Source organism: Eublepharis macularius, chromosome 11 (genome assembly GCF_028583425.1).
Source record: "Eublepharis macularius isolate TG4126 chromosome 11, MPM_Emac_v1.0, whole genome shotgun sequence".
In the NCBI taxonomy this organism is placed as follows: domain Eukaryota; kingdom Metazoa; phylum Chordata; class Lepidosauria; order Squamata; family Eublepharidae; genus Eublepharis; species Eublepharis macularius.
The window spans coordinates 55,594,126-55,616,835 of NC_072800.1; the positions used below are offsets into that span (position 1 = coordinate 55,594,126).

General features: G+C 39.5%; 1 protein-coding gene across 1 annotated transcript in view; it reads left to right on the forward strand.

Moving 5' to 3' along the window:
- The first annotated feature begins 3,141 nt into the window (after positions 1-3,141).
- Positions 3,142-22,710, forward strand: part of ETV1 (ETS variant transcription factor 1) — an 84,285-nt gene continuing 64,716 nt past the window's right edge. Inside the window, exons 1-5 of the mRNA XM_054991983.1 lie at positions 3,142-3,215; positions 3,651-3,784; positions 4,527-4,620; positions 6,463-6,510; positions 16,088-16,141. Coding sequence (XP_054847958.1) covers positions 3,740-3,784; positions 4,527-4,620; positions 6,463-6,510; positions 16,088-16,141 — 241 coding nt within the window. The 5' untranslated portion in view covers positions 3,142-3,215; positions 3,651-3,739. The remainder of the gene's footprint in view (positions 3,216-3,650; positions 3,785-4,526; positions 4,621-6,462; positions 6,511-16,087; positions 16,142-22,710) is intronic.

Here is a 22,710-nt window from a genome sequence, read left to right on the forward strand (position 1 = left end):
GAGACCTTATCAACTCTCTCCTGGTGGCAGCTAGGAGTGCAATAGCAACCAAATGGAAAGACCAATCTCCACCTACTACAGAACTTTGGTTTACAAAAATCTGGAACCATTTGATAATGGAAAAAATAACTGACAATCTACATCAGACGGAATATCAATCTTCAGGATCAAACTTCTGGGAAAAATGGATCCCATTTTATGAATTCATAGAATCAAGAGATCTGCAACCTCCCTCTTCACACTACTCATTGTTAATGTATTAAAGTTGAAGCACTGTGTTAATATTTGTAAATGCAATGTATTATATTGGTTTGTTGTTTGATTATTGTTACAGTTCTAAAATTGAATAAAAATATTTTAAAAAAATACAGTATCTCAATATGAGTGAATGTTCATTTTTCAAAAAGATGGAAAAATCCTGTAGAAGGTGCTGCGTAATTGGAGAAGAAGTTGCAGCTCACAAGAACGCCGCCTACGGGTTTTGTCGACATAAATTCAATCCATCCTGTTTAGTATGTCACTTCTTCATAGGCTTCTCTATTTTATATCCAATTCACAGCAAAGTACAAAAGTCAATATATTTATAGTTCCCATCAGTGGCAGGCAATCTGGAGATCAGCTGAAATTCCAGGAGATCTCTACATCCCACCTGGAAGTCAGTAAACCTACTTGCAGCATTTCAGTTACTTGTACCCACCAGCTTCACTACTGTCTGAGAGTCTCTACATAAGACATCTTACACGAGTCGGATCCAGTGAAAGATATTATACTTGTTTTCCCATAGTGGGTACACATGCACCGCTAGGAGACAGAGTATACTTGAATATAAGACCACACAGAAAGTAAGTCACTTGAGCATCCCCGTGTAAGATGTCTTGTGTAGAGAGACTCTGAGAGTAGCCCTGTTCAGAAGTTACTGTGAATCCACATACAACCTGCATGTATACCTTCTAGTAAGAAACACACATTTGCTTTACAAATGAAACCATGGATCAGTACCTGGATAAATGTGGGGCTTCTATCACATGGTCAGCTATACATGCATTGCGTGTAACATGAGCCTGCCTGTACAGGGAGGGTGGAATAAAAATCAAAAACAAACAAATAAAATAAATAAAATGAGAATGACTCAACAGACATATAAAGAAAAACCAGGTGTACCCTGTATTCAGGCTACTCAACACAGGAGCTACAATGTGAGTCTTATCCACTTTTATAATGCTGTTAAGTCAGAGGGTTCTGCTAACAAGACAGCACTGGGCAACTAGTTCCTTATCAGGAAGAGAGTCTACCTGTTTGCTTTATTCTGAGATAATATGCACAAAAATAACTGGAACCATCTAAAGGCTTAATAGGGGACGTTCATAATAGGGACAAAAGTTCTCATATTAACAGGAAGGGAATACAACAGATGCTTTTAATAGGCAACATCCAAAACATGCTTTAAAACATGAATTGCTGGTATCAGCGTGTTAAAAGCAAGTATCCATACCAGATCAATTGTAGATAGGAGGATGCCACCCTAAATGTTACCTAGAAGGTCATTTTCAAGGTCACATATCACTTACACATCACTTACTAGAATTCTTCAAAGAGAACTCTGGCAGGAATTATCTGATTTGGACATATGTATCCAACCTTTAAAGAATAGACCTTTCCCTTTCCCCTCTTTCTACAGCTCACTGAAATTTCGTTTCAGAAATCCAGAAATTCTAAAACAAGCATTCTAAATCTCAAACCTGCAAAAGAGAACTTTTAAAAATATCTTAAAGAATCCAAGTTGTCAATATATTCGCCATGCGCAAATACCTAATGATAGCAAAGACTGTTTAACCGGATGTGGTTTCTTTGATTGATTTTATGCAGCTGTATTTACAATGTCCAATATGCCAAATTTCACATGAGAGTAGTTTCTTGCTGGTTAGATTTGTTTAGAGTCCCAGACAGCGTCTTTACATTAGAAATGTGCTACTCTTGCTATTTAAATCCAAATCTGGAATCTAACACATTCTGACTCAAGTAAACAGAATCTATAAGGCCCTCCTGGCTGGTGTCTACTTCCTGTGAGATTCCATAACACCCCTTTAAACACTGGACTGTCAAACCTGAGTACTGGAAATTGACAGTCTGTGTGGTATAGTGGGTAAAGAGTCATACCAAGCCCTGGGAGGCCCCTAGATTTGAATCACTCTGCCACGGAAACTCGCTGAGTTTCCATACACTCTCAGCCTAACCTACCCCACAAGGTGGTTGTTGTGAGAATGAAATAGAGGAGGGGAGAACAATGTTGTATGCTGCTTTGGGGGCCCATTGGGATATAAATTAAGTAAATAAAATAAAAGAATAAATATTCTTGAATGCATTGAATGATCCTAACTAAAGAATAAAATAAATATTAATTTGATAAAGTTTTGGTGCACTAATATTTACAGCTGCAAACCACATGGAAGTAACTCAGAATTAGGATGCCTGGATTTACCCTACTCCACCCTACAATTAAACAAGTTACCTGAATTAACCCTATCTGAAGAAAGGAGCTTTGACTCTCCAAAGCTCACCCTGGAAACCTCGTTGGTCTTTAAGGTGCTACTAGACCCGAATCTTGCTGAATTAACCCTGAATTTGCTGAAAGGATGTAGCCGGATTAGCTAAACCAGGCAACCTTGTGCAGCTGTAATTAAGCCATGCTGAAAACAACAAAAATCGCATTTGTTTAATGTATGTATTTGCACGGGGCAAAAAATCTCCCAAGTTCCTTTAAAGGTAGCATTTGACGGGGTCGGGAGGCAAAACCAGTTCGCGCCAAGCCGCCCGCTGTAGTATTGAGATCGGAAGTCTTTTAACGCGCGAGGGGGGCTTACACCGAGCAGTTGTTTTTATACGGTCAGCTTGGGGAGTAACGAATCCGCGGCAGAATCCGGGAGGATCCAGCTTTTCCCTTTTTCCCTGAGGGGGTGAGCGGCAGCCTGATTGACAGGCAGAAATCTGATCCTGTGAAAGACGCGGCGAGCCAATGGGATGCGGAGATCCATCAGTTTGGATTGGAGGCCCCTGGAGGAGAAGTAGAGGAAAAGCCTCCGAATAAAGCGCTGTCAGTGGCGCGTTTCGCTTCCACGGGGGAAGTGCAGGGGGAATAATTAATGTGTATATTAAATTTGGAGGGACTTGTGTGGTGCGTGTGTGCGCGCAGCCGATCGTCTGGCGGTTACCTTCAGGTGGGTCTTTGCAGCAACTTTCCCCCCCCTCCTCCGGCCGATTGTGTGGTTGTGCTTTGCAAAAAAAGAAGGGCGCTCAGCCGCGGCTCTCCTCCCGTTAGGTGCAAGGCGAGCCGTGCTGTGCGCCATTACGACTCCTGCACACGTTTACGAATGAGCGGTGCTCGTTACGCTGATCCCTCCGGGGACAGAAAGGGCAGGTTAATAAAGAGTTCTTGCCTCTCGATTGGATTTCTTGCAAAAAAAGTCCTTTCCCCCCTCGCTGGGTCTTTTCCGGCTCTTGCCTGTAGCCCAGGGGAAGGCAGCGGAAGGAGGGTGCTTTTTTTTTTTTATGAATGGGACTCTTGGAGGATCATTAGCTATGCAAATTCGAGCGGTTCATTCATGTTTTTGTCAAATCTAAAAGCCATTTTGTGTTCCTGGTTTTTTTTTTAGGCTGCTCGGAGGCTGCATCTGGAGGAAATCTCTCAGTTCAATGTCCAGAAAACAAAAATAATAAAAAACACTCAGCTAAAGTCTGCAGAATGGATGGATTTTATGACCAGCAAGTGCCTTACATGGTCACCGCTGTGAGTGATCAGTTCCAAAGTTATTCTTTTAAACTTGAATCTCTCGGGGGTGGTGGTGAAGGAGGAAGAGGGGAGGTGTGTGTGTTTTTTAGGGGGGGGATATTTCTTTTGCTGTTGAATTAGGGTTCCTTTGCTTTTATTTTAATAACTCGCCCTCACGACCTGACTATTTCTATCTGACTGAAAGCAGCCCCCCCTCCCTTTAGTACTGCTGGAAGAAAACCAGTTTCTGCTTTCGAAGTTTTTGGCTGTGATTGCCTACCATTCTGGGAAGAGTGAACTTGACATAAATCTATTTGACATAAATCTATTTGGCCTTGTCCATTTTAAAGGACTTTTCAAAAACACTTTTATTAACAGGCTTGAAAACAAAGAAGTCTGTTAGTATCATTTTCTTGATCTCCCAAAGAGCTGCAATGATGGTTTTCTTTTAAAAAAAAACACCCTGTTGTGTAGGTGTTACCGCTGGAAATTGCCAAAAATATATCTTATTCTTAATGCTGTGTTGCTTAGAAAAGTATAGGTGTGTGTTCAGATTTGGGTAGGTGGGTTGAGTCAGAAATACTTTTTGGAGGAAGGATAATTCTATCAGTAAACTAATAGGTTGCAATTAGTAGGTGGGTCAATCAAAAAAGCCTTTCTTTCTTTGAACTTGCAATATTTTTAAAATGCTGATAGCATGGGCTGTCACCTTGCTTCCTATTTTTCTTTTTTTAAAGTAACCAATCTTTTCTATTTCTAGAATCCCTGTGGGAGAAACTGTAACGAGCGACCAGCAAACGCAAACGTCAGGAAAAGAAAATTCATTAACGGGGATCTGGCGCATGACTCAGAAGGTGAGGGTTCTTTGGGGGAAGGGAAGTAACTTTGGCCCCTTCTTAATCCCAAGTTACTCCATGAGAAGCTTTTTCATTTTCTGAGGGAGGGTGGGGGTGTTTTGCGTGGGCTTTTTTTGTTAGTTTGCTTGAGACAAATATCCAGGAGGGAAAAAATCTATTTATAGGACAGACAAGAAAATCACATTTAACAATGTGACATAGGCTGACAAAAACAATCCGCTACTATGTAGTTGCATGAGTTGATGACTCATTCTCTTTGCGGAAGGTACTGCCACACAGAAGGGACATAAATAATATCACACACCTGAAGTGGGGATTTGGCAAGGCTTGATATGATGGCTTGTGAAAAAGCTCCATTTCCTATATTTATGATTTATTTATTTCAAATTTCTATTCTGCCCTCCCCGCGAGCGGGCTCAGGGCGGATAACAACATATTAAAATACAATTAAAAATTCCTCTAGGCCTGTGCTGCCCCAGTTTAAAGTGAATTGGCCCTGTGCTGCCTCCAGCATCACTCTGGTGCTAACCTCTGACGTAGAGCGCTTGCCAGACTGGTGCACTGATCTCATCAGTATCACAGTAGGTTTGTCAGAGGCATTTGTGTATTGTCCTTTGTATCTACGCTGTCTTGATTTTAGTCACAGCTTTTCTCAATGCTGAGGAGGAGACAGGAGAACTAAATCTGCACCTGCCAATCATACCTTCTCCCCTCCCTTAGATTTTTCAGGGTACAAGTCATCCTCTGGTTTGCATGTATCTTCTGTGCAAACTCCATTGCAGTGCAGGGCTGTAGCAACAGTGCTTTGCAGGATGCCTGCTTTTGTCCATATATGCCACAGCTTTATTTATTTTTTTCAGGTTGAAAGACATTTTCAAAACTCTAAAGTCCTGCATGAACCTGGGAGCCGTAAAGCTAGCTTCAGAAACAGTGTCTGCTCACCCACAAATAGAGTTAACAACAAAAACTCCCCTAAGTTTTAACTGAGGAACTTCTCAGGCCTCAGCCTTCAAACTGCAGACCAGTTATTTATAATAACTTTGGAAAGCAGATAAGCATCTGCAAATACTTCATAGAAACCCTTCTCTTGTCCTTTATTGAATCACTACCAGCTGGTGATGCTAATGCTAAAAGACAGCTTCACTAACTTGGAGGATGAAGTCCTTCCATTCTCTTGTTTAACCTAGACTTATGTAGACTTCAAAAATGTATAATACTGGATTCGAATTCTGTTCCTGCTTGTGTTTCTCTCTCTCCTTGAGTGTGAATCAAGTACTCTGACCAGCACAGTTCCTGTACCATAAATATACTTGTGGTGTTAGGAGATGGCGTGCCCTTTTCTAAAAATGAGGAATGGATTTGATTTTGCTGTTTCGGGGGGGGGGGGATGCATGTTAAAATAGTATCAAGTCCTTACTGGGGCAAAACTGCTGAAGTAAGCATCACTTTCTTTGGAAGGGCTGCTAGAGCTGGCCTGTAGTTGTTTTTTGGGAGAAACAGGTTATGTGAATTAAAAGCCAACTGCATTTGTTGTGGGACAGCTAAAACAGGCATTCTGGGTCATATGTACAAGTAGCTGAAAGAGGAAACTGATGGATATTGCTGGGGTTGACAGCGAAAGGGAAACGCTGTTGCATACGTTTCTTGTGGAATCTGAATAATAATATTAATGGGTTGTGATCTGTAACTAGGGTATTTCCAGTTTGCCTCTCGATGTGTGAGTTTAGCCAGAATACTATTTACAGGTATTACCTTCAGGGAGGGGAGAAAAATTAGCTAGCAGTCTATATAACATGAGAAAGGTATTGGTCTCTTATCCACCTTTTCCTCTTTTCTTAGAACTCTTTCAAGATCTGAGCCAATTACAGGAGACATGGCTTGCAGAAGGTAAGGGGGAGAAAGTCCTCTTGTTAAAAAAAAAAACCAACTCTGGAGGAAAAGGGGAGGTGGGAGGAGGGAGAAAAAAGTCCTGAACTTGCTGTCTTAATGTTCAGCCCAATTAATTGAGCTCTAAAAGAGCCACCTCATGTGTCATGCATACATTAGAGCCTCTGATGAGTTTGTCTTTGGGGACTCTGGGGCTGCTCTACCCAGTGTCATCACAAATTACCAGGAGAAATTGCTTCCAGCTCACAATCACATCTGCTTTTGGCAAGAACTAATGCACCAAGACTTCAAGTTCCAAGCCTCTGTTCAGATTTTAATTGCAATTGATCAGGTTTATATTATTGTTCCTCAAGAGACTGCATTCAGCCAGAACTGGGCTTGCTCTTTCCTTTAGAGCAGGGCGTACGATTGTTTGGTATTCTGATGGAAGTACTTTTCTGATGGCAGAATATAGTTTCTCTGGGTTCATCAGGACGGGATGCTTCAAGATTTAAGCGCAAGTGTCTTCTTCCCACCTTACTCGCAACACAGAACATTAGGTGTGTATCAAATGCTTAAAGGGCAATGAGGTTTTTTTTAATTTTGTAAATCCTTTTTTAAAAGAGAGAATCAATTTCTCCCCCTTTGTTTCTTCTGTTCACTTGAACTCAGATACAATTACTGTAGTATTACTGACAGTTGGAAAGAAGAAAAATCTCTAGATGTAAATATGAATTCACTTGAGCAATGGAGAGGTGAACAAAAGGAGAGATGTTTATGAGAAGTTTTGAAAAGGCAAGGGAAGTTGCTCCTAGCTGAGATATATTTTCTAACTTAAATGTTTATGCTTCTGTCTGTGACGCACTTGGCTATTTAAAAGCTTGTTTATTTGTAGTATGATGACTCAGTATAGATTCTCTGTGTTCTGTAATATCTGTATTTTTCACTTTCTCTAGAATAGAAGGCTGGATTAAACTGTATTCAGATATAATCAGTTCTGCACATATATCCTAAGTTGTTTATGTGCTTTTGTACATTAGTGGGAATTTTTATTTTTATCTAACTGAGTGAGTATTATGTTTATTGAATGGACATGCTGTTTCTTTCAGAAAAGGGGAGCAGTAGGGAGAGCTCAATTTAATGGCTTCACATAGAAAAGAGGAAATGTTGTAATGGTATCTAGGCTGACTAGCTATTTTGATATCTCTTAATATAGTCTGCCAAGTACTGAGCGTATAGAGTAAGCTTTTCCTAATCCCTTATTCTCAGCCATGTCTTTGCTATCCGACATTAGTAAGGAGATCGGGTACTCTGCATGCATAGAGATGGTAAACTTTAAATTGGAAGAACTCTTGTAGTGAGTTCTGTTGCAATGAAATCCTCTCTTAAAATGCAACAGTGACTCATTATGTGAAGGTAACTTTAGTGAAGATCTTGTAAAACTGTTCAACTTTTTGTTTTTCTTAATAAGACAAAAAGTTGTCAAAACTCTAAATGTTGTGGGAGGCAGATAATTTGGGAGAGGAAGGCTTAAATATGCAATGATGCCAGGTTTTCAATAGGAAAACAACATAAATTGCTTGAAACTATTGGGGTAACTTGATAATACCTGATTGTCAGAGGTGTTTAATAGGCAAATCATTATTGGATCCAGGATTCCTGTTTTAAAATCACAAGTTTTTTTACGTCTTCACATATCTCAAATCAACTATTGTTCACCTGTATATGAAGACAAAATCTGGAAATGATTTTCCATGTCAGAAATCATTTTTTGTGTATGTGGTCATGTGTGTATAATATATACACTCTGGTGATTTAAAAATATATTGAGTAGGAAAGTTAAAAGTTCAGTGTTGCTACAGTGTGCTGGAAATATCAAAGGGAGGGGAGTGAGCAACAACTTTGGTTTGTGTCTTAAACAGGAAAAAAAGCACAAAGTTTACCAGACATTTGTGGGGGGTGCTTCTGTTTAATTCTTCTGCCATTCTTACAGAGCTGACTTTGGGGTATGAAACTGAACTTAAAATTAGTCCTGTTTTCCCATTCTTCAGTTTCTTAATTTATGTTCTTTTGGATCTACATAAAGTTACAGTGTGGCCAAACTGGCTGTCGATTGCATATTTTTGTTTTATGATGCTTTGGTAGCCAGGAAAAGTGACCGTGACATTTCTACACCCCCTTCCCCCATTTAATTGAATCCCCTGGTTGCCATTTCTCTGAGACTTCAGCGCTCCCACTTGGGTAGTAACCAGGTCAAAAAAATTTGCTTATTGCACTACAACATGCTTAACTCTGCGGCTCTGAAGAATAGAGAGGGGTGGGGAAGAGAGAGAATTGTACTTAATAGTTGAGACGCTTCAGCTGCATATTTATCAGTATTCCTATTCTTCTTTGGAGAATGTTGCTTAAAATGAGTAATCATAAACAGTCTATCCTCTTTTCAGCATATGCACAAAAATGCCATTGGAAACAATGGGATTTACATATGTATTGGAGGTAGAAAAATAATTCAAAGTGGTGAATAGAAAACAGGCCATGTTATTTTGTTTGTTTGTCTGATCTGTACTGTGCCAAACCCTGAATGTCACATTCAAAAATATGTTGCATCCTGTAACACTAGAATAGTAGACAGTTTGACAAAACTTTTGTCTCTTACTTTATATGTAAGGAACAGAATTAAATAATTCTCCCTGTCCAGCAGAAAACTATAGTTCTTCTCAGTTGCCTTGATTTGCTGTGGCTTAAAATGAAGAAGTATCAAAATGTGAACGTGAGTCTGGCTTGGAAGTAAATATTTAGTAAAGCATGTTGCCTCCAAAAACCATATTCAGGTATCAGATCTTCCTTCATGTAGGCATATGAATATCTTCTAAATCCACCTTCATTTGATATATTTGGGTGACACTTTAGTTTTTCAAAGAATACTGAGCTCTCTCTCTTTTCTGATCCCGCATGTAACAGAACTCCTCTATTGAATCTGTAGATACTGAATTAAGTTGTTCTTGGCAAGCAGAACTTAACCATTGACTTGAAATAATTGGTTCAAATATGAATGTAACATTTTTCATTATGGAAGGTCCTGCTGTTTACTGTGTAACAAAAAGAAAATAATGTGCTGAAAGCCTGCTGTGTATAGTGGAAACACTTTGTGGCTAAAAGAAAAAAAAGGCTAAAAGGAAAGTACACTAAAATCCTTCTTGAATAGAAGAACTACAATGTAAATATTCCAAGAGATGATGAAACTCCTGTTAGTGTTACTATTGATTTGACAAAATGTCATCTGGAATTTTAATGGAAACTAATCTGTTATTAATCAAGAGGACAGATGAAGGGATGGTTTCAATCCTCCATTCTTGTTCAAGTTGGCACAGGATATCCTGATAATAAGGAATTGATTTCTTTAAAATATATTGGTGCCACTGAATGAACTTGGTGAATGAACTTTAACAAAAAGTGTGTCTCAGGATCAGTTCTTCCGCTACCTGGCAAAGTGTATATATATTATGAACATTCTGGAAGCAGTGACATTTGCCTCTCTTTGGAATGAAATCATCATTACCAATAAATATGTCCCTCCCCACCAATAGTGGTCAGTTTCTTACTTCAGTCGGAAAGCAAAATGTGGAGGGCCTGGAAATCGGGATATATTAAAGTGGTTTGTCCCACCAAGACTCCCAAGAACTAAGGACCCCCCCCCCCCAATCTTGTTGGTGACATAAGAAATCAGAATCCTGAACAGGAAATAAAATGATGATTGGTTAATAGGATTTTGGAATGACCATAGTCTAGCAAAAACCAAAGAAGTGTTTGAAATCTAGTAAAGGTGTTTGACCTAGCACTTATTTTTGGGGGGAGGCGTGGAGGCTGGAACTTTGTAAAGTTTTTTTGGGAATAATCTATGGGTCACAAGTGGTGTCCAAGGCAAGAAGTACTGAGATTTATGAAAAATGTTTCTTTTCACAGAGCTCAAAGTAGTGTGGGAGGGTGTTCATTGAGAATATAGTAACTTTATGACGTAGTTAGACTATGTCTTACAGTCCATTTGAACCATACTGTTTACTACCATTAATGATTTCTTTTCAAATGTTATGGAAGTTTGGACAGCTTTATTCAGCTTTCATACACAAAAGCATGTTTCTAAATTGTCCAGACAAAACATGCAGTCATTTTGGAAATGATGCATTTCGACAAATATAAAAAGTGCGCTCTTTCTCTGTCTCTGTCTCTCTCAGTGATCTGCTGTTTTAGTACATTTTTTTTCAAACATTCATCAGACATATAGAATGAATCAGTGCTTAATTCATTTGTGACAATATAGCCCCTATATGGCTTCTTGTTTTCAGAATAAATGAAAGTAATATTTGTTCCCAGATCATCTGTTCCCTCCCTCATGGTTTTTTTTTTAAGTGTGGCTCCCTGGGGGAAATTCATAACTCTTTGATAATCTGAAATCACTGGTATCTGTTCTTAATGGGCTGAAGAAGAAATGCTATTGGAAGTACATCCTTTACAAACATTAAGAAAAGGAGTTAAAACAGCAGCTTTCATCAGATCTACTTTTGTTTCCTCCCCCCTCCCCCCAGTCTATAACTTTTTTTCTTCCTAGATCAATTTGTTTCAGCATTGTGGTTTGCTTGACTTTCCATTTATTAAGTTTTGTTCCTTAATGAGGCCTGTGCTATGTCTGAGACAAAGCATTCAAACGGATGTGTTTATGTAAAAAGTTCAAGTTTATTCAGTTCTCGTTCTATCAGGGTGTGACATGAAAAGTTTGTGGTTGGTGCCACATGTTTCTTGCTGGATTCTGTTTTTGTGAATGGAGGCAAAGCTCCAGTTCTGACTGCATGTCTTGAAGAATTGCTTAGGAGATCAGCTGTCTCATTCACTGGCAGAAAGAATGACTCATACATCTTCTGCCTTCTTTGGCTGCAGGTCATTGTTACAGTGGAAAGAGCTGGTTTTAATTAAATATCAACTCCTTTTGTATGGGCTGGTGCCCAGTCCCCTCCCCTCCTCTTTTTGGTTTCATTTGCCCGTGAAGAAACAAAATTAATCTGCAGTTTATGGCTTCATTCTCCAACCTGCCTCTCTGGCTTGCTTGGTAGGCTAAAATACATTTCTTTCTTTGCTGATCTTAAAAGTATATTACGTGGCTCTTTTATTTATGCAAACGTTCTTAGGAATCAGTCCCGCTGAATTCAGCAGTGGTTACTTTTGAGTAAATCTGCATAGGAGCAGACTCTAAATAACTCATTTTAACCCATTTGGAGAAAAGTAAAATTCAAACTAAGATCTGCTTTTTTTAAAAAAAGATCATAATCTTTGCTGCCCTTATGTCCGCCTATGGAGAGATCTTGAGAAGTTGGTGAGGGGAGAAATGAAGGTAGAATATTTGGTGGTGGTCAGGCTTATAGAAAGAACAGATGTTATTCATTTGAGTAAGAGTCCCAGACTTTTGGGTCAGCTGGCTCTGATAATGCAGAATGAACCTGTTAGCATTGTTCCTGCTATTTCCAGTATTGCAACACAATACTGGAGGGTATATACATTTCCTTCCGTCCTAATTAAATTCTATGGATAAATCATCTTATTCTGTGAGGAAATTGTCACGTGTATTTAAATATATAAAATCATGTTCAGTAAATGTTCTTGTTGACATGCCCTCCTTTTTTCCTACTGTCACCGTATTCAAAACCACTGTAGCTTTTATGACAGTCTCATAGAATTGCAACATCGGCATTGACAAGAAAAAAGGAAATGAATGATACATAAACGTGCCTGTAGTTACAGCACTCTGAAGTCCTATTTCTTACTTTTCAGGCATCCAAATTAGGCCTTGTTAACTATGTGCTTGCTGGTTTGACTTGCAAGTCCTTCAAGGGTGGGGTGCAAAAGTCTTTTGGAGTCACAGAAGTCTCGGGCGTGTTTTCAAATCAGTGCATTTGCTTTTTGTGGTTGGAAAAACTGACATGCTAGGAGGGGATGGCTGGAAGAATCTCTTCTTCCTTTTCCTGAGTGAGTTTTGGTCCTGTGCTTATCTTTAAAAAAATTTTTTTAGCAACATACTAATTCTTTGTATGCTGTCATTAGCTCTCTTGATTACATTCTTACATATGAGTTTTGAGCATATTGAATGTGTGTCCGGGGAAGAAAGTTTGTACCCCTGGGAAAGTATAAAATATCAAAACACGTATCATGTTTCTTTTTTTACTCCAAAAAACATGAATGCAGACCTAGGTCCCTATAGTAAGTTATTTTGAATATATGAATAGCTATCAATCTTAATTATAAAGGAAACTAGTGACTTTTCCTATCGTTTGACTTTACTGCGGGAAAAACTGCCTTAGGTCACTGCTCCTGGTATCATGACTTTGAAAGTGAATTTGTGGATATGTTAAAGCTAGTGATTGGAAATGAGCGATAAAGAAGGATTTCTGCTGTGTATTTTTTTTTATCCTTTCATAAAGGGAAAGATGAAGCTTTGTTTCTGTTTTGTGAAATGACTGAAATGTACTCACCTGATCTATTGAAGTTAGAGTGTGTATAGATTTGGTACATGCTGGAGATGTAAGTAATAAGTGGGCTACATTCTTTTAACTATTAATATTCTGCAATGATTAAGGCGCGTATGTGCATCACAAATCTACTCATTTATTTAGTGTAGCCTACCAAGATCTTTAAAAGGCTTTCAAATGAACTACATTACAATTAGTGCTAACCTTCTCATCCCTGCATCCTGCAGATGTTAACAATATTCATGCATTACTTCATTTGTAGCTGATCTTGTGAGTTGTGATAAATGTCCTGAAAGTTTGTACATATTTTACGGGAGAATATAAACATTCCTAATAGTCCGACTCTCTGATTGATGCATCAATTTCTCCCTCCTTTTTCTGTGTCCTATAGAATGACAATTGGATTGCTGTCCTCTGTTTATTTGCTGATGTGAATGAAATCACTTGTGGAATGTTTGGTGTTAAATTCTCCTCCTTTCTCTTGCTTGGGATTGCAAACTAGAATAATGACTAGATGTAAGCGTTGGTGTGTTAGAAACCTGGGTTCAGATCTCCTTTCCCCTTGGTCAAGTTTGTGTTTCTCAGCCTCAAACTATTTTGTAGGTGAAAGTGTTGCTCTGAGCACATTAAAAAAAAAAGGAAGGATGCAAGTATAATATGCTTTTCAACTAGGATTCTTTTGTTGGGGAAAGAACATTAAGTCCTGGTATTAATGGATTGTCTTGGCAGAATCCTAGCAGTGTGCGATTCCTGGTTAGGCGTAACAGAACGATAAAAACCTTGCTGATGAAAATTATGCAGCGTGATACAAAGTTTGTCACCTGTTGGACAGGAAGTGTATTGTTTCCACATAATGTGCAAGTGTAGTCATACTCACAGTCTCTATTTCTACTACCAAAACTGTCTTGAACTTTTCCCATACAGTGTTAAACTGTGCTTCAAGGGATCGTGGCTTCTTGGAGCCTTTTACTCTCTAATTTGTAAGACTAACCTTTATTTATTTTAGGATTGCCTATGTAGTGCTGCTGTTGCCTCTATCTCAGATCATTTAATTTGGTCTGATTTTGAATGTTTAATACAGTTGTAAGCAAGTGGGAGTGGTATTGGTGAGATTTGGAATCTCAGGCCACGGTTCTGGCAATCATGAAAAGCCTACTATGAGCTCAAGGGAAGAAACAGCACCATCCTCGTATAGTGTGTTTTTTAACTGTTTTTTTTTTTAAATATGGAAAGTACTTTCAAAAGCAAGCACTGATATTTGAGGGGGAGGGGGCAGGAATCAGCTAATGCTGTTGAGGGAAAACTGATTTAAACTTATTGTTTCTCCTGAAGGAACGCCTGAGGTTCCAGCCTTCAGAGCCAATTTGGACAATCAGCAGTACTTTTTTTTTTGGCCTGGGCAGACTTAACTGTTCTTTCCTTTGACTCTGAGAGAGCGCAAATGATGGAAAGTCTACATTCATTAGTATTCTAATAATCCAGTATTGGCTGTGGCATTCCTATATTTATAAAATAAATATAACGTATATAAACACCCAAGAGTGTCAGTCTATGTCAGCCTTTACCGCTTGAAGAAACAGAATGGGTCATTGCTCTATCTTTTTATAAAAACGAATCTTGATTTTAGTCTGGCATTTGCGCTAACTAGTATGAGGCTGAGTTAATTTGTTCATGCGAGTTTTATTGAGAGCCCACAATTGTTATAATCACTAACCAAATTAATTTGCACATTTTGTTGACCGGTAAGCTTCCTAGAAGAGCACTCTAAGCAAACTAGTGAAACAAACAATCCTTTGTTACTCCGGTCTAAATTGATTGAGATCAGCAGATTTAGACTAGAGTACCTTTACTCTAGTCTCTAGTACCATTGTACTGTAGTATTGCCAACCTAATCTTATTTACTTGGAAATGTAATTGACATTGGTGGGACTTACTTCCAAGTAAACATGCCTATAGAGAAGCACTTAATTTGATGTTGGTCTAGGTTTAGTATAGACGCATGAGATTTTGCATTTTAATATATATTTATTTAACAACTGCATTTATTTCCTTTTTGGAGTGCATGGATGGTGGATGTATAGAATCCATGGTGATCCTAACACAATTTGGGTTTGTTTAAGCTATAATCTTAATCGTGAATGTTCAAAAGACAGCTACATGCCTCTAAAATGGAGATAAGTTTCCATTTTTGCTAAAATAAAATGAAGTGCAGTATTTTTGAATGAGCTGCTTGGAGTTTATGATGCAGTTAAAACTGCTGAAGAGTTGCAATAATTTCATGCAGTTGAAAAGGAAATACATCCATTCTACTTAATTAATACTCTCCTTAATTAATATTCTTTCTTCCTCATGCTTCTACCAAAGCCTTGCTCATCTTCATAAAAACTGCAGGTGTTCATAAGTAACGTTTTCAAAAGCTTCTCTGGGCTCGTGCATACTATATTCTGCCCTTTTGACTGCTGTGCCAAGTGTTAATTGAGGGCCAGTCTTGTGAATTATTGGACTGCCACTGGGAAGATGTGGGTTCAGTTCCCCACTCTGCCTGGAAGCTCACTGGGTACCTGGGCCAGTCACTTTCTCGCATATTGGCCTCCAAGTGTCATGAGGATAAAGCAGAGGAATGGAGTCACATATACGAACCGTAGGCCCTTAAAGCACCGTTCAGGATTAAAATCTACTAAATATGAATTAATTGCTATGTTGATGCCGTCTTCTCTCTGAATGTTGGCTAGAGGTAAGCAGAAATCTCATGTGGGTAACTGCTGCCTACCTCCCAGTTTAATATGGGGATGGCTGGAACCACTGCGTCGTTTTATTTATTGAAGTAAATGCTGCAGTATTTTGATGTGTGCCCAACATGGGAATTAGAGCATACAGGTAATTCTCTTAATCACTATGCAGCCCTGCCAGTATTTTCAAGTGTATTTCATGTTGGTTTTTATGCTTGAATTTTAATGAATACTAATCCTGTCCTTGATTTTTTTCCCCCAAGCCAAACAGTTAGGATCATTTTATGCATTAACTGCTTGTGTATGTTAATACTTTCCTTTCTGTCTCCTCCCTGCCCCCCCCTCTGTCCTCAGCTCAGGTACCTGACAACGATGAGCAGTTTGTGCCAGACTACCAGGCTGAAAGTTGTAAGTATAACATAACTTTTTGTTTGTCTCTTAAAAACATATGGGGTGGGGTGGTTGTTTGCCTACGTTTGCGTGGCCAACAGTCGTATGAAAGTTGAGGCTGGCAGTCTGTGACTTTGCCATAAAAATCACAAGAAGAAAGTCAGCACTGAACTTTACCTGGGAAAGTTAGGCCTGCATCTGTTCTTTTGTGAAGGTCCAGTGGTGAGGATGAGTAAGCTTCCCACACCCCTGAGATGGTAGTGGTGGTGCATTCTTCTAAAAAAAATGGAAAGGCTTATACTTTCAAATTATACTAATTCTACATGAAGTCATTCAGTACCAGTACAAAGAGAATACCTTATCTTCTTGCCCCAGCAGTAAAACCCAGCCATACTTCTGTGTCTGAGTGTCAGCTGCCACCAGTGGGATGAGGGCAGCCTGTGATTCTAAACACAATCTTTTAAATGCCTTGTTTGGCCTATAACTTGTATTGGGAGGATGTTAAAAATGTCATAGTTTAGCTGTGCTAAAACCCTAAATGCAGTTGAGCCAAAGGCTCACCTCCCCTTTAGCATGTGCTTGGCTCTTCTGGTGGGGTTCATACACCGTTTATTCCAAATAGTGTCTTGATTGCTTAATTTTAAGTGAATTTCCCATTGCTCTTAGTCGAAGGGCCAGTTTACATTCCATTCATATGGCAGTCTGATTGTCTGTGCCTGTTACGCCTGTTGACTGCTGCAACCACATCATGATGGAAGTGACCAGACTATCTTGTGAAAACTCTTAAGGACCACTCAAATAAATTGTAACTCAAGAATTGCACTTTACTTTCTCTTTGCTGGAAATTTGTACATTCTGGTCCCCCTTAAAAGAAAGATGAAAAAAGTGGCTGTTAGGTTTGTTAATGTGTAAATTTACTGAGGCTGATTTAACTCACCTATATATATCCTAATGAACACTTGATCAAGAGGTTAAGTCTTGATTCCAGATAATTGTGAGGAAAATGGATCTTTGCCACTTTTACCTTCTGTAGAACCCTCCCTCTCCAAAAGTGTCCCCCCAACCCCCTTTGAAATGACTTGACAATAGCGAGATATAGCACAAGAAGCTGCGGTAGGAGGGAGGGATTAGTGAAAATCATGTTCGGCTAGTGAAGCTATTCCTTCAGGAAAGTATACACTGTCTCAGTGTAAGCTCTGGTGGAAAAGTTGTATTGATGGTGCATATATTAAGTATATACTTTTTAAAAACTTCATTTAAACCCTGCCTTTGTCCCCAATGGGGACCCAGAGTAGTTTATACCATTCTCCTCCATTTTTTCCCCTCACAACAACTCTGTGAGGTAAATTGGCCTAAGAGTATGTGACTGGCCCAAGGGCACCCAGCAAGCTTCTATAACAGAGTGGGGAATCAAACCTGGGTGGCCCAGATCCTAGTCTATCACTCTAGCCACTATACCACACTTTTATACTTTGCCTTGGCCCACAACACATGGGAAATGTAGGCATCCTGGTCTTGCAGCTTGGCTCTCTGACTGCTGTCCAATGGACTTTTCAACTGTCACTTGTCCAACATTCCGCCAAGCTGCCTACATTTCCCATCAAAACTTGAGGGAAGCTGACAAGTTTCCAACCTAGGTAATTTGTCACTTGTAGTTTGGTCCTCACAGTGCCATCCTAATAATGCTTTCCTGGGACTAAGCCCAATTGCGTAAAAGTGAGTTGGATTCTGAATAGACTTGCTTTAATACTCCCTCCCCTCCTCCTTGGGATGTTCAACAAGCCAGGGTTTGAGAACACCTGTTTTAAAAGCAGAAGTTCTCAACTTACGGCTATGTGACTCTTTAAATCAAAGGGGCAAAGCTACTAAAATTATTTCTCTTTCCAAATGCACTCAGATAGAGAAAGCAAGCTGCAACTGTTGATTCAGTTTCTCTCTGGTCTAAAAGATGAATTGGGAGGAAGCAGGGGCTGTGCTATAAAGAACTCTAGGCACTGGCAGAATGGGAGAACTTGAAGTTAATGTGAAATATGGGAGGGGTTAAGGGTACAGCAAACTGTAGTCTCTGTATTGTGCTACTGAAAAGTGAGATGCGGTTATACCTGCATTTAATTCATCCAGAAAAGGATACATCAACAGTTCATTCTGGTGTCCAAATTCTCTCTGCTGAAGGAGCACTGGTTGATCCTATCACCACACTAATTTCAAGAAGTAAAGCTAGTTTTTGTGGAGAAGAGTTAATAGTGATGATTTCCTCCCTCATTTGTCATGCAATACAGAGTTTTCTTCACTCCAGTGAATTCACACATGACCACGTCCTGAAATAAACAACAAATTTAACTTTCAGGATATGGTGGTGTGATATTTTATTAAGGTCCTTCGTGTGCTTTATAAATCCACTTTATTCTGTGAAAAATTAGTGTTCCTCCTCAAAAATTGGCATTGTTCTTGTTAAATGACCTATATTTCTCTCGAGGAAGCTTAAGATCTCTAGCATTGTAAATACAGGTCTGCCATAATTCTGCTGGCTGTGTGATGTCCTGTCATATTTATCATTTCATACATTGTAACTCATTCCTTGGCTGAACTGGGGTGTTGGGCACTCCTGGTTTCCTCTTAAGTGGATGGTGCTGTCCCAGTTAGTTAGTCTCATTCTCAAAACTGACTTCTTCCACCACATTTCCTTATGTCAGCCCACAACAAAGCTGATTTATTCATTTGCTGAAATGTTATTGATTGAACGCTGTAACCTTTAAAATCAGGAGCCTGTTCATCTTAGCATTAAGGTGATGCAAAGAGATATTAAACTGATACTTGTGATAGAAACATTTTGTACCCTATTAAAGCAGCATGGTTAAATAATAGCTTTAAGCCCCTTGGAAAACTGTGCCACTTTTTATACATGGAGTGAAAATTGGTTTATTAGCTTGAAATTAGACAAGAAAATATTTTTCAGCTTTCTTAGTTTTTTTCTCACAAATTAGCTATTATGCAAGATCTTTAAAAGCTCCGTATAACCCTGTTCACATGGACAGTCAGTGTGCACACCTATTTGTAAGAAATAGTCAATGTATGTTCACTTTACAGATGAAACTGGAGACTAGTGCATGCATTGAATATAACATGAGAAGTACTCAACACATCTGTAAAGAAACATCAAGTGTACATTGTCCGTGGCTTCTGTGTGTGTTCACTGTAACTTATGTACAGGGCTTCTACATCCAACATCCACACAGAATGTCAAATGGGTGTTCCAGAATATTTTACCTGGAAGTGGAAAGTTCTGCCAATGCTTCATTTGCCAGCTCTTGTTGCTGCAAAACAAGCCAGTGATTCTTGAAGAATCATTACAACCTGCAAATGGAGGGGGGCGGGGGAGGGAAAGCCCTGCAAAATAGCCTGGGATTCTGGATTAAATGGGGTGGACCCTACCCTGCACTGAGCAAAGTTTGTTTTATTTAATAAAATATTTATACCCACCTTTCCTTTTAGTTCAAGTTTGAACATTCCTCCAACTCAAATGGCTCTTCATCTCCAAAGATGAAAGCAGATTCCTTAGGCTGGAGGAAATTTATTTAGAGGATGGTTGGATCCACTCTTTCATTCCCCCCTGCCATTCATGCTATAGTGCTGTTCGTGTATAGTTGCAGCCTGCAGTGCTTGTATCCTCAGAAGAATGGGGAGTTCCATGCCCAGAAGTGTTCTGTGTGTTCAGTTCCCCTTTCTGATCCAATGATTGAGGCTGCATGCAAGAATCTGTTTTGAAAAGGTCAGGATCCAAGCGGTCCACAGTCTGTGCACCGGGTGGTTTTAGTTCTCCTTGTTCCCCGTTCCTGCCACAAAGCTGATCAACAGGATTTCAACCTACAGAAAAGATCTTTGCCTATGTCAGATTGAATGCTGTGCCCGTGCTTCTTTGTATTTGGGTGTTTCTTTTAGTCACACACAGTGCAATCCTAATCAGACTTACTCCCGTCTAAGCCCACTGATTTCATTGACCTTAGACAGGAGTAGCTCTTCTTAGGATTGCACTGAAACTGTCACACTTCTTTAGCCACAACTTATGTAATCATATTGAAACAGTGTTTATTTGTTTGTTTACCTTTGCTTTTCCTTTCTGAAGTAAACGTCAGATGAACTTATCGGGGAGGTAGGCTAGCAAAGATTGCACATTTTTTCCTGCACAGTTATGTATCCAGATCGCATTCATGAGCGGACCTCTTGGGTAATAGAGGTGGGTGAACTGAGGGTACTATCTTTGTATTTTATAGATTTAAATACAGTTCCATAACCTCACAGGGTGATTGTTGTGAGGATAATAACTTACTTTGTAAACTGCTCTCAGTGGGTGTTAAATTGTCCTGAAGGGTGGTATATAAATCTGTTGTTGTTGTTGTTGTTGTTGTTGTTAAATACGGAAATGGCTTTTTGTTTTTTATAATTAAAGCCATCACTGAGAGGGCTTATCATTTTGGGCTATGGAGGAGGTGAAGTACACCAAGATATGTGGCAGGTGAACCTAGAACAGAAATAGAATAACTGCCTGGGGCAAAAGAGAGAGATGTGGGTTTGGTTCTCTTTGCTCCCCATTCTCTGCCAAAAGCTAATCAACAGGATTTTAATCTAGGAAAGGTCTTTGCACAGGCAGCGCTGTGCTGAGATAGGCTTCAGGAACAGGGCCACGCCATCTCTATATTACCTCTTTTAAAACATTTGTCATTTTGTGCTTACAGAAGCAATCAGACTTTTCCGCAGACGTGTTCTGCAGGAGCTGTTGTTGCTCGTTGGCTTTGCAGTCATCTCAGGGCATCTCCTCTGTTGTGGCTGTGAGTTGGAGCCACGTTTGGAAGTTGCAGGTGGCACTCATGCATGACTGCAGTTGTACTGCTGTGATCTCATTGCTGCCATCTGCGGAGGACTACAGCAATGTTGGCACTGATTTCTTTTCTACCACTCGGTTCTGTTTTGAGGGAGAAGCCGAGTAGCATTCTTTTCCTGCTGCTTTCTATGTTGAAGCAGCAGCTGGAAGGAAATTATGCTCCAGCGTTTACAGTGTCTTTTCATTTTGTTGATTTTTTTTAAACCTCCCACCACCACCTTTGATCAAGCTACTTAACCAATTATCAAGTATCCTATAGAAGGATATTTTAAAATGCCAAACAGTACAGGCAGTTTATCTTGTTCTGAAACACGGTGTTGAAAAGTGAATGTAGGGTGGTCAAAATATCACATTACTTGCTTCCTACGTATGTGGGTCTAACTTTGCAATGTGTATCTACAAAAACAACAACAACAACGTTCGATTTACATACCGCCCTTCCGGACAACTTAATGCCCACTCAGAGTGGCTTACAAAGTGTGCCATTATTATCCCCACAACAACAAACACCCTGTGAGATGGGTGGGGCTGAGAGAGCTCTGAAGAGCGGTGACTGACCCAAGGTCACCCAGCTGGCTTCAAGTGGAGGAGTGGGGAATCAAACCCGGCTCTCCAGATTAGAGTCCTGCGCTCTTAACCACTGTACCAAACTGGCTCTAGACTCAGGCATGAAGCTGAAGGCTCAGTCAAGCCTGAGTGACATTGTGTACAAGTCCTTTTTTTTTTTTTACTCTTTCCTCTCATTTCAAATGAACAAAAATTTAATAGTGTATTTGGCTATGCTCTCTTATTCGGCCTTCTCCCATAGTTTAATTTTGTGGCTAGCCCCAAGCATTAGCCTGTATTTAGCGGGAGTTTTCTTTCCTCTGGAGGGATGGAGGGAGTGCTCCTTGATGCAGCCTGTTCCTCATGGATGTAACGGGGGAGAGGTTTTGCCATGAGGCTTCTCCTAGTCAATAATGCCTTTAATCTGTGGTTATAGTACCAACTTGAAAGCTTTATTTTGGTTTTAATAAGTAGCTCTTGTTTTTCTGCAGACAGTGTAGATTTTTTTTCCTTTTTAAAAAATGTAACTCCTAACTCTGAAGGGTACAAAGACCTTGATATATTTAGCCTCAGTATCGATCTGATACACAACGGGCACAATATGACTATAAAACAAATGGCTGGTCCCTGCCAATGTATATAGACAGTATTGATGTCTAATCCTTTTGGAAAGTTTATTTTTAAAAAAGATGACCTTGCTGCTATGAGGTGAACGCTTTACTCAGTAAAATTGTCCTCGTACCATTTCAGGAAATGTGGCAGTTATATGCTCCCCCTGTGTTTTGACTGTACTTTTTGGCATTAATGCACTCATGTGAGATTAACTCATCTAGCTGTCTTTAATTTTCTGGGTAGTTCTTAGTCCAAGTAAGTGGATAGCATTCCTGACTTTTCTCTTTGCCACTCAAACCAGATTTCTGTACCGTTGGTTGGCATTAACCACATTATCTGCTGATCTTCCACCCATTATCTTATGCTGAGGTTTCTACATGACGCCCAAGTCTAAATCATTTGTGGCTTTTCTTTCAAATTGTAGTTTTTAAATCTATAATCAGGCAAGCTTATTGGGAAAGAAAAGGCTAGAAAGTTAGTGTAGTTTTCAACCTGTCCCTTAGCTTCTGAAGAAATGATACCCTAAAAGTTGTCTATATGCTCAGCTATA